Source organism: Dermacentor silvarum, chromosome 3, assembly GCF_013339745.2.
Source record: "Dermacentor silvarum isolate Dsil-2018 chromosome 3, BIME_Dsil_1.4, whole genome shotgun sequence".
Lineage (NCBI taxonomy): Eukaryota > Metazoa > Arthropoda > Arachnida > Ixodida > Ixodidae > Dermacentor > Dermacentor silvarum.
This window is the reverse complement of record NC_051156.1, coordinates 32,516,034-32,532,016: the sequence shown is the minus strand read 5'-3', so window position 1 is coordinate 32,532,016 and position 15,983 is coordinate 32,516,034. Positions and strand designations below refer to the sequence as shown.

The 15,983-nt window shown below is 50.6% G+C and overlaps 1 protein-coding gene across 1 annotated transcript in view; it reads left to right on the top strand.

Moving 5' to 3' along the window:
* The window catches only part of LOC119444283 (cytochrome P450 3A9), a 647,396-nt gene that overhangs the window by 351,392 nt on the left and 280,021 nt on the right, over positions 1-15,983 (top strand). Inside the window, exon 5 of the mRNA XM_037708706.2 lies at positions 4,253-4,372. Coding sequence (XP_037564634.2) covers positions 4,253-4,372 — 120 coding nt within the window. The remainder of the gene's footprint in view (positions 1-4,252; positions 4,373-15,983) is intronic.

Genomic DNA, 15,983 nt, shown 5'->3' with positions numbered 1-15,983 from the left:
TCAGACAGCATCGGTGCAGTGCTTAGTTCGTGAGCGAACGTAGGTACGTGAGCGAGGATCAGAGAATACTTTCTTATTTAAATGAAAAACTCGGTGCGATAGTCTAAACTTTCTTGACACTTACCTCGCAAATGTAGGAGCTATCCGTTTCCTTCCAGTGGTACCGCTTTACTTGGGCTTCCCATCTCTTCCTTCGCCCTGGGTCCCGGGGGAAGCGTAAACAACGAAGCCCTTTACGCGTCGATCCTGTGCACTTGGGAACACAACAGCCCGTCATGTCGACTCGATGCGCTTGACAAGCTTGTCATTCATGCGGCTGAACACTGTCCAGCAAGTAGAAGCGTCAGCGAAGCATTCGCGCGCACTGTGTCTCGAACTAAGCACCGGAACCAAGCAATCGCAACCGCTCGCTGTGATTCAGGATGGCGTCGCAGCGAGAAAGCGGCGGCGCGGGGGCGGTCAAAGGATGGTACCACCCTGAACGGCGGCGCTGGCATCGAGGCACCCTATGGCCGCGCTCCGCGGAGCGCCAGCGCACATGGCGCGGCCGCGCATCGAAGCTAAGCGGCGCAAGCGCACAGGGGCTTGGAGGCGGGGCTTCGTGTCGTCTGCTAAAGCGCCCGAGCGAGCTGTGTTTGTGCCGTCACGGCCGGGCTCGACTGGCGCGCTCGCTCGCTTCTTACGGCCTTCGCATCGGGGCTAGTTCATGCCTATCGCCGCTGCTTGGAGGGGGGCGCTGCGACCCCACCCTCTTGCTCAGCTGCTCCCAGCCGATCTGTGCAGCGCGCGCAACGCTGGAAGATTGGGTCCGGCGCGCTTCTTACCTCACCGTGCATTCAAGAACAAGTCGCCTAATTGTAGAGTACTCGTAAATGGTTCATCTAGGCTTCTTATAATTGGATGCAGTGTAACTGTATTAATACATCGAGCTTCTTTAAATTCACTGGGGCTGCATGCGCCGGGAGAATAGCTCTGCGCCATCAAATGCATTTTTAGGAATGAAAATAAATATTTATTGCTCGTATGCACTTACAATGGTTGCCATACTTTCAGGCGAAAACTTGCGGGCACAATAGCTCACAAATGTGTCTTAATTCACAATTACAATCTAAAGTGTTTCCTTGGTGACTTGTACGTGTACATAGGGATTGTCGTTTTCTTCAGTCACTTGGTTTGACTGATTTACAAGGAGTATTCTCAGAAACTTCTCGATTTGCGGATCGTATCGCATGACTGTCGTCAACACCTTCAGGGCAGCTCAAGATGGGAGCGCGTTGTAAATAGGGCTGCACTGCTCTTTCAAGAACTTCCAGTACATTCCTGCGTGGCAGGTGTGCGGAGGCTTTATCGAAAAAAAAAACGCTATTATTTATTTATATTTATTTTATAAATACTGCAATCACCATGCGGTGATTTTAGCAGGGTGGTACAAGCATAACGAATACATTGGTTTGGTATGTACAGAAAATGCACACGTTAATAAAGAAAACTGTTATTTGAATAAATACAAAGCGTACAGGTTGGGCACACGCAACGTTACTCTAAAGAAGTAAAACATTGTCACTGCAAACATGGCACAAACAAAATAATGTCACTATAAACATGATAAAAAAGAAGTTAATGTTGGCAGAGACGACGTCATTTTTTAGCTGGTTCCAGTCCACTACTGTGCGCGGAAAAAAAGAATACTTAAAAGGAGTTGCTGCGTGAGGAAAAAAGGAGTTATAGTGAAATTATGTATTTGCCGAGTAGCGCATCCGGAGGAGAAGGCTACGATCTTTGTTATGTCCATCTTATAATTCCCCTTTATTAGTTGATGCTATCTTGTCCAAATATCTTGTCCAAAAGCGCTAGAAACTCGGGCTAGAAACTCATTGCTTGGGAACTGGTGCAAAGAAACACCGGGTGTTTTTCCGGAACGGGACTTGCAATACGGAAGACAGCAGTACATCATCACACAGCAGTTATATACGGATGTGCAATGAACGGCGCCAAGTCTTGGCTGTGGCCGCGCGTACTAAAGGCTGTACGACCGTCTTCAGGATGGATGGATGAAGAACTTTATGTTCTTAGTTCTTCCAAAAGGAAGAACTTCCTTTTGGGCGCGGAGCCCACAAATTACTTCATATTGAACGAAACTGACAGAGCACCGAATAAAATGCGCGGGAAAACGATCGTGCGAGCGCGAAGGCAAGCGCATGTACGCGGAGCAGGGTCAGGGTCGCAGCGCCCCTACCGCCGACGGGTGGCGAAACGTGCTGAGAAACTCTCCCATTGTTTCCCCGACGGGTGAGAAGGCCGTAAGAAACGAGCGCGCGCGCCAGTCGAGCCCGGCCGTGGTGCCGTCTGTTGTCTGCAGAGCTTTAGCAGACGACACGAAGCCCCACCTCCAAGCCCCTGTGAGCCTGCGCCGCTTAGCTTCGATGCGCGGCCGCGCCCTGTGCGCTGGCTCTCCCCAGAGCGTGGCCACTCTGCGCCGTGTTCGTACTAAGAGTGGACGACCCTGTACATCTGCGAGCTCACTGGCAAGTGGGGTCATGGCTACGTTAAATAATAGTGGTGATAGGACTACTCCCTGGGGTGTGCCAGGTTAGACTGCGTGGAAGACAACGTGGTGTTCATCTGGGTTAAGCACGCTGTAGATCCCGCACCGCCGTTCTTTTGGGTATGGGCCGATGTCGTGTCGATGTCTGGTTCGGAGGCAGCAGTGGCACAATTTGGTGACTGGGCGGAAAGGTCTGCACCGAAATTCCACGCCTTGAAAGTATACGTAGCTGGGAAATCGGCTGCCCTCGAAGGTGTAGAGGCATGCTCCGTTCTTTCCGAAGGATCGGGCTTGGATAATGTTGATATCACGGGGGTAGGTGATCGTTTCGTTCATGAGGGCTTCCTCGGTAGGTATCGGTAGGGCTCCTGTGATTACCCCCCTTGCAGCAGTTGTCCGGGGAAGCCACATACGCGGACGCTTGATACGACTTGCTGCCGAGCAGGAGCGTCTGAATGTGGTAAAGCTGTTCGGCCAGGTCAGGGTTCGGGGTGCTGATCAGGACGATGTTCTGTTCCTTGCGTACTCTTATTCGCGTCTCCAGAGGCAGTGTGGCTGGCGTGCAATTTGTCCAGCGGCTCACAGTGGTTAAGACCGCTTCTTGTTGTAGTGATATACCTCCTCTTATTCGGAGAACCACCTTTGGGTCCCCTTCGGTGAGGCGTGGCACGCGGGGCCCGCCGGGTCCGTTTCGACGTTCGCGTGAGTCGAATTGGGAGGGTAGTGTCTTCGAGGACATCTCCGCCACAACCTTCCGTCCGCGAGCGTCGACCACCCGGTACCATGGAGTGTGAGGCACGGGTGGCTGAGGGTGTGTATCATTGGACACGTCAGCTGCCCCGCTCAGGCCGGGGCGATAGTCGCGGGGCCCGATGTCGCGATCAGACTCCAAGTCTTCAGCATCCATGCAATCCAGTTGGCCTGTCGGGTCGGAATTGCTGGCGGCGATTTCCGCGGTTTGGGCCCCTACCCAAGAAGCCGAGTTGCGTCGGGTGCCGACGCGGCATCCCCGTCGGCCGTGCCGCTGTCGCGGTGGCGCGTTAAGGCTTAACGCGATGACCGCCGCTTAGGGATTTAAAACGGAAGTCTCGGGCTGAGAAAAGAGCCGAGTCCGGAAATATTGGCGTCAAGTAAAAGCCGGTGACTTGCCGGTGACGATGGTTGTACGATTTCCTGCCGATGATCAAAAATACCGGGTGGTCGAGTCGTGGATTAGCAGAGCCAGATGCGACACGATGTTCATCCGGCGGTGCCCAGGTAGAATCCTCGAGCGAGGTGTTGATGATGCGCCTGAAGCACACGCCTGTCTTTTTCGCGGCAGGCAGGCAGGCAGGCAGGCAGGCAGGCAGGCAGGCAGGCAGGCAGGCAGGCAGGTCAGGGCACGGCAGGCATTGTTTGCCTTTTATCGAGAGCGGAAACCTACGAGCCTAACTTGCTTTAGTACTGAACAATGTTATTTTTTCGTCCCTGCCGTCGAGCAAACCACGCGTGACACTTCCTCAACTTCCTAGCAGCCTCTTTGCGTGGCTGCTCGATCAGAAAACAAATGTGACTGCTCCCGTCCTGCGCCTGCGTTTAAGCTGTGTTCGCTTCAATACAGAGCTAGAATCATTATCGACGACATGCGCCGTACTCTATAACTACCTGTTATGTCCATAGTAAACGGACATGTATGACACATACTGAGAGACATTTGTCTTGTTACAGTTCATCAGGCAGGTGGGCGACCCGGTGCTCGACAACATGCTGGTGTCTCTATTGAACAAGGAATGGCATGTTACCAGAAACATCGTATCGCCCGTTTTTAGTACATCCAAGATGAAGCAGGTAAGTATCCTCATCACTTTGTTGAGCGCAGTGTTCTACTGTGCAATCTCGCATCAGCCAAGTCAGTAGAGTGTTTACATCGCTTCACGAATGGGGTATGTTTACGTTCACGGCTCTAGCAGCAGGGGTTCTTGCTTCTGCGTGAGCATGCTCGTTGCCAGCGAAACCACATTGTATAAAAAAATCACCGCATATCCACGAAGTGGATCATGATGAGTGGGGCGAAGCAGTGCGGTGTGTGATGTGTGGCTGCATTGTAGGGACCTTGCCGGCTACCAAGGAATCTTTGCACGTCGAGCAAACCACGTACTCACTGTGATAACCACCGGAGAACTCTTGCTGCAGCCCTGCGACGGCGTTGACTCGCGACTGTTCGTTTCGCATGTTGCCGATTTTGGTCAACGCGTTGTCGAACCACAGGCGATCACACACCGTGCAGCTGTGTCCGAAACTGCGATCGAGGAAATCGCGCTTGAACCGCGCATCGGCGCCTCCCGTCTCCAACAAACAACGCTTCTGGCGTTCAGCCGCCGCTTCCCGAGCTCTCACTTCCGGGGTACGAGACACGCAGTCGGCGTCCTGATGTAAACGACCCGACTTGTAGACCACAGTGTATGTGTATTCCTGAAGGCGTAGGGCCGAGCGACCGAGGCGTCCGGTGGGATCCTTGAGGGAAGAAAGCCAACAAAGGGCGCGGTGATCGGTTGTAACAGTAAATGGTCGACCATATATGTAATGTCGGAACTTGCCCACAGCCCAAATGAGGGCGAGACATTCCCGCTCAGTAATCGAATAATTGCGCTCGGATGGGGAGAGGAGGCGGCTGGCATAGGCGATAACGCGGTTGTGCCCACGTTGGCGTTGGGATAAAATTGCGCCGATGCCATATCCACTGGCGTCAGTGCGAATTTCTGTCGGAGCGGAGGCGTCAAAATGGGCGAGAACAGGAGGTGTGGTGAGTAGCGTGATGAGGCGTGTGAAAGAAGTCGCTTGTTCAGAGCCTCAGCAGAAAGGAACGTCTTTCTTGAGGAGGTCAGTCAGGGGACGAGCAACATACGCGAAATCTTTCACAAACCAGCGGAAGTAAGAGCAAAGACCGATAAAGCTGCAAACATCTTTGGCAGAGGTTGGTACAGGGAAATTCTGGACGAAACTGATGATGTTCGAGGTAAGCGCATATGCTTGCATTTCCTTATGTTAAGTTCCATCAGCCATATGTTGCACCATTTGTTAATAGCATCAAGGTCGGAATGAAGGGCTTTCGCATCATCAACGCAGGTTATTTCGCGGTACACAACACAATCATCGGCAAAGAGGTTAATGTACGAGGAAACAGACGAAGGTAAGTCATTAATGTAAATAAGCAAGAGTAAAGGACCCAATACCGTCCCTTGAGGAACCCCAGATCGAACAGCAGTGTGCTCTGAATTTACATTATTTGTCGACACAAACTGAGAACGGTTAGTAAGAAAGATTTCTAGCCAAAAGAGCAGTTTAGTGTCTATGTTAAGCTGGCGTAGTTTGTAGAGATGCAGTTTATGGCTTTTTGTCACGTCGTAACAGTCGTAACACTGTGTGTAACGAAACTGGTAGTTTATTGGGCGAACCTGTGCCCACAAAAGCAAGCTACGCTCGAAGCACAACGAAAGCGGCGAACACAGTCGGCGATCGTCGAAATGTGATCAGCGGTGAAACGCGCCAGCTTTTATACATGAGCAATCGAACGTTCCAGATTAATCCCTGGTACCCGCAGTGTCTTCCAGAAAGTTCTAGACAATTCGCGTCGGTCATATAATCAGATAACATAAGCGTCGGCGAAAACAGGCAACGGAAAGAAGCATCGATAGCGTTCTAGAAGCTTCCCATGCAGGCGCGTCCTGCGCCGAGCGATAACGTTTAACATTTGTTAGCTGGTGTAAAGCGGCGACCGGTGAAAGATAAACATGTATACGTGTCAATATATCACCGACGTTACTGTAACTGGCCTGTACGAGCTCGTCTTATGATCTCCTTTGCCTTTGTAGATGAGATTCATCTTGCTTTCACGCCATCCAACGGGAATTTTCTTTGTTCTAATCACTTGCTCTATGGCATTAGTCACCAGTACCTTGCTCTTTGGACCGAGGTTTTTGATTAGCTGTATTGGGATTTCATCGGGTCCTGCTGCCGTGTTGTTAGGAACATTTTCTGTTGAATTTTTCCAATAAAAGCTTTCTATGCTAAATTTTGGTCTCTCTGGCCTCTCTGCTGTTGCTGGACCTGTTGTCTGAACTACGCTTTTTCTCGTGCCGAAGTTATTCCTAATAACGTCTGTGATGTACCGCAGCGCATCGTCTCCTTCGTAGATATCACCGTCTTCATCCCTTATAGCCGTTTGCGAGTTTTTAGTTGGAGCTCCGAGTGATTTTATATGTTTCCAGAATCTTTTTGGAGCGCCTTTGTCTTTTTTGTTTATGTTATGCACCCAACGTTCACTTGCGCATTTAATTCTCTCTTGCACGAGCTCACTCGCAACCCTTTTCTTTTCTCGCTATATACACTGTAAACGAAAATACCCCCACATGGGAATTATAACAAGGTGATGGGCCCTATATACTCCCATCCTTGAATATTTACTCCGATGTATGCGAGGAATACGGCGGCATTCCCTCGTTTCACTCCGCTCACTACCTGTGGGAGGATACGGGCGGACATGACGTGATTTTACTCCGCCTTAAAAATTTTGCTCTCTGCCGGAACTCCGCACACCCGCCAGAACAGGTTGGTCACGTGGTGCTTCCCATAAGGTTGTTCGCCGCGCCAGCGACCGGCCGCGTTCGGCGGAGTCGGCGGTGCTCATGGCTGACGGTTTGTTTACATCTGTGAAGTGTTGTTCCGTGCCAGCGTTTCGCCGATTTTCTTTCCTATACTTCCTTCCAGAAAGGGTTATAGGCGTGCCTGAAGCTTACTGTATCTCATCTTTATGTAGGTTAGCGGTGATCACTCTGCTGGCAGCGATGAATGCAAGAGAAACGATTTCAAGTGCGAAACCTTCGTGTGACCACGAAGGTGCCAGTTGACTCGTGATGTCATGTCGGCTCAGGTTTCTGGCTGTGCTTTTGTGTTGCGTGACCTGGACTTGTGTTCTTCAGTGCGTGAAATACCACTTTTACGTCCTTTTGAGTATATGCTGACAACATCCGGTGTAAAGTGCCGCGTAGCAATGGCAACAGAAGCCACTGTTCGAGGGACCACGTCCGTGATAGCCGCACATGAATGCCATATTCCGACTTCGTTACTGTGCTGTGCTGTCAGTAAGTAAGAACGTGGTGCAAGCAATTCTTTTTTATGAACCTGTGCACGGATATCCTCACCCAGGAAATACGGTAGGACGTAAGTACGTACTGTGAATTAAGCTTCTTACTGAGCGATGTGAATAGAATTGTTATCGCGCAGTTCTGTTTTGATCACGTCGTTGCTTCGGATAGTGCATTAACATCATGCTTCATCAAAGATACTGATTTAGGAGCATACCTGCTGGCTCCGAGCGTGAGGATTCGTTTGCCAGATCAGTGATATAGCTCCGTTTCACAACCGAGAGACATTGCTTGAACGCGGAGCAGGTAGTGCGGTCAAAACAATGTATGACTACGCAATTTTCGGTGTTACGTGGGCTGCTACGAGTCATGCTCACATGTAATAAATTGTTGTCCCGCCACCATTCTTTCGCACGAAGCAAATTTTGTCATGAAGTACTCGCACGTACATTTTTCTTGCGTACTGTAACTAACGCACTACTTTCTGGCCGCGGACGCCGGCAGCGTGCGAAGTTGCTTGGGCGCTCACTGAATGGCATTCTAATTTTGAAAAATTATGCCATGAACATTGTTTTTTTTCAATATTCTAAGTTAACAGTTCTGTGTCGATTTAGGCTTAATGTTCGCATCAAAGAGGCCGATCTCATATGTGCGAGCCTGTGAGTCGTAATTCTGAAAACAGTACAGCTGCTCGCTAGGCCGTTTCGAGGCCCACATCGTGGCTATATATGCTGGCAGGGTTGCTTCTTGTTGTGTGTCGAGTGTCCGTTGGATGTCTTTCACAGGTCTTCATCGGGTGTTTCTGAAATGTTTATGTGTTAATGTATTGCTTGGTCTGTCTGGTCTCATTCACTTGTTTCGCAGAATTTGGCTTATTCTTGTGCGTATATTTCGGAATTTGACCCTTAGCTACAGTAGCCTCTACACATAAAATTCTCCAAGCAATTTGACGTGATACTTTTCTTATACTCCCGGTGCTGTTCGGAAATCTCCGTCCAGCCCGAAATAAAAATAAAAATGACAGGAAAAAAAACTCCCCTGGCACCACGCAAACGTTCCGCCCGCACGGAGTAAAAATTATATTCCGATCATGATAAACTCCCAACCGGGGGGTCGATAGAGGACAAGCAGTATACTCCCACCTGAGAGTTATTTCCGTTTACAGTGTATGTATCCCATCTAAGGAGCACCTCTTCTTCTTGTAATCCCAACTTTTTGGCTTCTCGATGAGCCCTAGATGCCTCTTTACGCTCTTCTATAGCTTGTTTAATTTCCTTGTTCCACCACTTACGTGGTTTCCTCTTTCTAATCCAACAATTGTTTTGCCGTGTCCGCCTTATTACATGCTGCATAACGTCCACTGAGTTCCTTATATTCCCGGCGACGAACGCGCCCCCGCTCGGCGGTTCAGGGAAGGGTGACATCCGCTGCGCCGGAGTTAGCAAACTGAAAGAGGTAATCTAGTAACGTTGAAGGACAGCATAGCGGAAATTACTTGTACTTGCTAATTGAATTAAAGCAATGATAAATTACTGAAAATTACAATGGGTGAAAAAACAACTGGCCGCAGGTGGGGAACGAACCCACATCTTCGCATTACGTGTGCGATGCTCTTACCATTGAGCTATCGCGGCGCCGTTTTCCCATCCACTTTCTGGGGTATTTATGTCTTACAACTAGAATTAACCCTGGGAGTGTTAGCCAGCGCCACCACTCACAAACCTAGGCGGTGAATGTAGAACATCCTTTCTGCCGCAGGCGTCACAAGTACGTCAACTATTTCAGTGAAGGCAACTGGTCAATAAACCCACATATGCTACCTGAAAGCATCAATTTTGCCGGATTCGAGCTCTCGTTATGTAATGAACGAGAAGAAGGGGAACCGAGGGGCCCGATTTTTATTAATCATATCATAAGAAGCCAACAAACATTGACATCAAGGAGAACATAGGGGAGGTTACTTGTAGTTACTACTTGAATTAAAGAAATGATGAATTAATGAAAATGAAAATGGATGAAAAACAACTGGCCGCAGGTAGGGAACGAACCCACGTCTTCGCATTACACGTGAGATTTTTCATCCATTTTCATTTTCCATTAATTTATCATTTCTTTCATTAGGGTTACAGAATAGATACCAAGAGAAGGGAAGTGCAGTCGAGGTCGGCAGAAAACCAGATGGGATGATGAAGTTAGGAAATATGCAGACGCAAGTTCGAATACGCTAGTGCAAGACAGGGGTAATTGAAGATCGCAGGGAGAGGCCTTCGTCCTGCAGTGGACATAAAATATAGGCTGATTATGATGATGATTACAATGTACAAAACAGCTACGTTTCAAGCCTTGTGCGCAGCAAGAACAAATATATCGGAACTGAGCACACGCGCGAGCTATTAGGCAGAAAATATTGAGATAGTGGCCGCACCGAGGAACTTCACTGAGTCCGAAACTGACAAGCCACTACTTCAAAATACTTGCCGAATAAAGAACATTCTTCTTCTTTCTGGGGTCTTACGTGCCAAAACCAGTTCTGATTATGAGGCACGCCGTAGTGGAGGGCTCCGGGTTAATTTTGACCACCTGGGGTTCTTCAACGTGCACTACAACGCTAGCACACGGGCGTTTTTGCATTTCGCCTCCATCGAAATGCGGCCGCCGCGGCCGGGATTCGATCCCGCGACCTCTTGCTCAGCAGCACAACGCCTTAGTTGACTGAGCTACCCCGGGGGGTCCGAATAAAGAACAAAGAGTAAAACAGACTAATCCTGACTGAATTCATGAGCGGAATGTTTGGATAGATTGGAATACATATTTAGCCCCGCCCTTAGAACAAGCACCATATTACGCTGCTTGCGCCGTTTGGACATTGCTTAATCAGCTCCGAAAGCACTTTTGCATGTTCTCTGAAGCTGTGATCAAAGCTTCGTGTCGTCTACCTAGTCACCGTCTACGATACCTCCGAAAACAGGTTTTCTAAGCCGAGACGGCGTCATACACTTCCACTGTAAACAAGGAGGCAACGGAGGCAGTTGAGGCAAGGAATGGACGCGTCACCACGTGATCAAACATGACACCGCCCGCGGGATCATCGCAAAAAGATTCAATAGCAACACCAGGATTAGAGTGACCGAGAACATGGGAGAGTGTCCAAAGCGCCGCGCGAATGCATGGGAGGAGCGAGGACCTTTTTGTGTCAACTCCCGCGCGCCGGCGTTGCTGTACCGGACCCGTGGGCTTTCTCCGCTGCGTCTGCTACGAGAGTGATATTTAGGTTGCCGTTAGTCAACATCGCGATAATTTGGGATATATTAACTACCACGTCACCGCAAGGTAATACCGCAGTGACTCACCGCACAGAGAACGCGCTTGTCAGCTGTGAATAAGGGTATTTTATCTATATCCTTCTAGCTAGCTTGGTCCGCGCTTACGCGGCTGTTTCAGTAACGCATTCCGCGCGCTTATTTCATTTAGTTATGCGTGGATTGAGCAACGTGAACGTGCTGCAGAATAAAATAAGCTGGAGACCGCGAAAACAACCAAGCGAACGTAGTAGATATGGCTAGCTCATGCTAACGCTTTTACACCCTATCGTTTCCTTTTATTTCATGCATTCGATTTGCTTTACAAGACTGCATCCCGCGCTCTGTTGTTTCTTTATTAAGGCGAAATCCTTAACTGGGCTCTTGGGAAGCGGAATGTGTCTGTTGGCCGATGCCGCGGTACCAAAAATAAATACAAACCACGTAACTCTCGTGGCTCGTTCACTTGGTATATATACCAAAGTATAGCGTGGAAAGTCACAAATGTGTGACTAAGATGACTGATGGGTCATGGCATTAGTAACTTGACATACTTGCTCAAACCGAGACAGAAACTTCATGGAGCAGCCCGATTTTTACAAACTGTCATCTCCACCGGCTGGATCCCACACTGAGGCTACAAATTCCATCGAACTTCTCCCGCCGTGATGCAACTTTACTTTGCCGCCTCTGGTTAGGGGTGGCTTTTACGAAAACGTACTCATTACTTCTGGGCATGTCCGACACGCCAATCTGTGACTCGTGCGACTGTAAGAAGACGGTGGAACACGTGTTGTGTTTTTGTCATCTTTATGAGACCGAACGCGACATTCTCCGGAGTGTGTTAAACTGTTTTCAGAGACAAAGATTCTTGAACCGTGGCCCCACGCGTCGCAGGCTTACAAAGCGACGCGGGCATTGTTACAGTTCATGAAGTCGACTGGCCTCAGTGACTGATTGTGAAGTGTTGGACAACCGCACGTGTTCATATTGCGAGTACATTTTTCCCTCTCTCTCCTTTCTTTTCATCCCTTTAAACCCCTTCCCCCGTGTAAGGTAGCAAACCGGACGTGCGTCTGGTTAACCTCCCCGCCTTTCCTTTCTTCTTTTACCTCCTCCTGCACTCACGTCACGATTAACGATGACAATATGACGTGTGGTCATATGACGACGGCCAGAAATCCCTCCGATGCTGTGGGTGTGACAATAAAAGCGTGTTGAATGCCAATCTCGATCTCAACGTGTCGAACTTACCCATATATCATGAGAGCACAGGTAAAGGGTAATAATAGTGTAGCGGAGAAGACTGGCGCCCTGTGACTGGCGCGCCCTGTGGACGCACTATCATCATCGGCCCGCCGACGAAGACGGGCTCGCGCTCTCGGTGTCCGACGCTCAACTGAGACGGTCGCGTTTCTGAGTAGTCAATAAACCCCGTTACATATTTGGTGGAGCTGTGCTGGGTTCTATTTCCCTACCCTGGAACTACGCAATCGGACACTGCCGGCCATCATGCCTGACGACGCCAGCCAAACAACACCTCCGGCGTCGCCAACATTGATTTGTCCTGGCTCCATGGGTCAATGCGATCCTCCCATCTTCAGCGGCTCCGACGAATAGGACGTCGAAGATTGGCTCTCGATCTACGAGCGGGTGAGTGCCCCCAATAAATGGGACGATGCTACGAAGCTCAGCTACGCCAACTTCTATCTCACGGGTGTCGCTACCGTGTGGTACCACAACCACGAATCCGACCTTCGCACCTGGTCAGATTTCAAGGCGCGCATTACGCAAGTGTTCGGTCGCCCTGCGGTGCGGAAGCTCCGTGCCGAAGAGCGCTTGCGCAGCCGTTCCCAGCAACCCGGTGAGAACTTCACCAAGTACATAGAAGATGTTGTAGACCTTTGTAAGCGCGTCGATCCATCGATGAGTGAGTCTGACAAGATCCGTCACGTGATGAAGGGAATCGAAGACGACGCATTCCAAATGCTCCTCTCGAAAAGCCCGCGAACCGTGGTCGACGTCGCTGAACTTTGTCAAAGTTACGACGAACTCAGGCGGCAACGTCTGCTCACTCGACGTTCTTCTGTTCCCGATGCTTCCGTTGCAAGTTTAGCCGCTGTCACTAACAACGACTATCTGCTCGGCGAAATCAAGGAATTTATACGCTCAGAAGTCGCCCGCCAGCTATCCCTACTCACCGCCGTCCCCGCACCTACGCCGTCCTTGGCTCCTCCGTTGCGTCAAATGCTCCAAGAACAAGTGTCCGAAGCCATACAGTCTCCTCGTGCAGCGCCACCATTGTCTGTACCTCTCAGCTACGCCGAGGTTGCAGCACGGCCACCCCCATCGACTTTTTCAGCGCCACCGTTTGCTGCACCGCCACGTCCAATCCCTCCAGTGTACACCACCAGATCACCAGCTAGCACGGGACCCTGGCGTACACCCGACAATCGCCCCGTGTGCTTCTTCTGTGGTATCCCTGGTCACGTGGCACGGCTCTGTCGCCGTCGCTTATGGCTTCAAGGTCATGACCAACCTGTCTCCTCCTACGTTTCGCCAGCTTCGTCCTTCTCACCGCCACGTGATTCGCACTTGCCGTCTACGCGCAACGTCATTCCTTCTGCCCGTGATCGTCGCTCGCCATCCCCTCGTCGCCGCTCACTTTCCCCCATGCGGCGGCGTCCGGCCCCATCGGAGCAGGAAAACTAGCTACCGCAGTTCAAGAGGCGAGAACTGCGTTCCAGTCGAACCACACAAGGCCTCGCTCTCTTCCGACGAACGTAATCGAAGTATCTGTTGAAGGAGTCGTCATATTGGCATTAGTCGACACAGGCGCCGCCGTTTCACTAGTTACGGAAGAACTTTGCCGCAAGCTTCGAAAAGTAATGACGCCCTTATCTGTGCTGTCACTCCGGACTGCAAGTTCCCAGTGCATTACCCCTGTTGCCGCATGTACCGCCCGCATCGTCATTCAAGGATACACGTATACAGTCGAGTTCGTCGTCTTCTCATCCCGTTCACACGACGTCATCTTGGGGTGGGACTTCCTTTCCGATCATCAGGCCGTCATTGATTGTTCTCGCGCCGAAATTGAATTTTCTCCGCTTCCCGACACCCGCTCACATGACCTTGACGATCTCGGCGACAAACTGGTCCGTTACAGAAGACACTACGATCCCTCCGCACTCTTCGGTGATTGCGCATGCCTGCTCTACTTTCGCCACTGACACTACTGCCCTGTTTGTCCCATCGGACATTTTTGTTCGCCGACAATGTTCCCTTCCCTTCGCTGTCCTAACTGTCAGTGGTGGCTGCACGAGATTGCTCGTTTCCAACGCTAAGGCCACGCCCCTCGTCTTACGTCGTGGCGAGTGCCTTGGACGTTTTCAGTCTGCCGACTCGGTTACCCTCTTTTACGCGCCTCTTGACGACACCTGTTCAGACGTGAACTCGTTGACTTATAGCTTGCATTGTTCTCAGCCTAGGCACGACGTCTTCCATAGTTCAGTGGATGCCCTCTTGAGCCCTACGCAGCGTTCGCAGCTTCTCAGCCTTCTGCGGAAATACCAATCTACGTTCGACTGTCAACACGCCCCATTAGGCCGCACATCGACTGTACGTCACGAGATCGACACCGGCACCCACGCACCGCTGCGCCAGAGGCCTTATCGTGTATCACCCGCGGAGCGCCATGTTATTGAAAACCAAGTAAGCGAATTGCTTGAGCGTGGAGTGGTTCAACCTTCTAATAGTCCCTGGGCGTCGCCTGTAGTCCTGGTTAAGAAAAAAGATTTCTCAATTCGATTTTGCGTTGACTACCGCCGTCTTAATAAGATAACTCGCAAAGACGTCTACCCTTTACCACGCGTCGACGATGCTCTGGATTGTTTGCAAGGCGCAGAGTATTTTTCTTCGCTCGATTTACGCTAAGGCTATTGGCAAGTGAATATGGATCCTGCCGATCGCCCGAAAACAGCCTTCGTGACCCCAGATGGCCTATATGAATTTAACGTTATGCCGTTTGGGCTTTGCAATGCCCCTGCTACATTCGAACGAATGATGGACAATCTGCTTCGTGGGCTCAAATGGAAGACAAGCCTATGTTACCTTGATGTCTTCGTCTTTTCTCCAGATTTTCCCACACATCTGTACCGTCTCGAACAAGTCCTGCAGTGCATCACCGAGGCAGGCCTCCAACTCAACTTCAAGAAATGTCGCTTTGGAGCCCAGCAACTTGCTATACTCGGACACGTCGCATCGAAAGATGGTATACTCCCTGATCGTTAGAAACTTCACGCCGTCGCCGAGTTCCCGAAACCCACGTCCCTGAAAGAACTTCGGAGCTTTATCGGGCTCTGCTCCTACTTTCGTCGTTTTATCCGGAATTTCGCTTCCATCATTGCTCCGTTGACTCAGCTGCTTCGCAGCGACACACGACTTTCTACTTGGACCACAGCTTACGACGATGCGTTTGAAACCATGCGGCGTTTCCTCACTTCGCCTCCCGTACTGCGCCATTTCGACCCCACGGCCCCTACGGAAGTCCACACGACGCCAGTGGCGTAGGACTTGGTGGCGTGCTTGCACAGCGAAAAAGTGGGCATGATGAATACGTAGTAGCCTACGCCAGCCGAACACTAACGAAATCGGAATCTAACTACTCCGTCACCGAAAAGGAGTGCCTGGCTATCATCTGGGCCCTTGGAAAATTCCGACCCTACCTGTACGGCCGCCCCTTCGACGTCGTTACAGATCACCATGCTCTATGTTGGTTATCGACTTTAAAGGATCCGTCAGGCCGCCTTGCGCGATGATCTCTACGGTTACAAGACTTCGACATACGCGTCATTTACCGGTCTGGCCGTAAACACACCGACGCGGATGCCCTCTCTCGGTCGCCTACACCAAGTGACATGACTTGCATTACAGCCATCGAATCGGCGTTTTCGTCGCCTGTGCCCGTCAACATGGAAGTGGAGCAACGCAAAGATCCCTGGATTGCGGCACTTATGG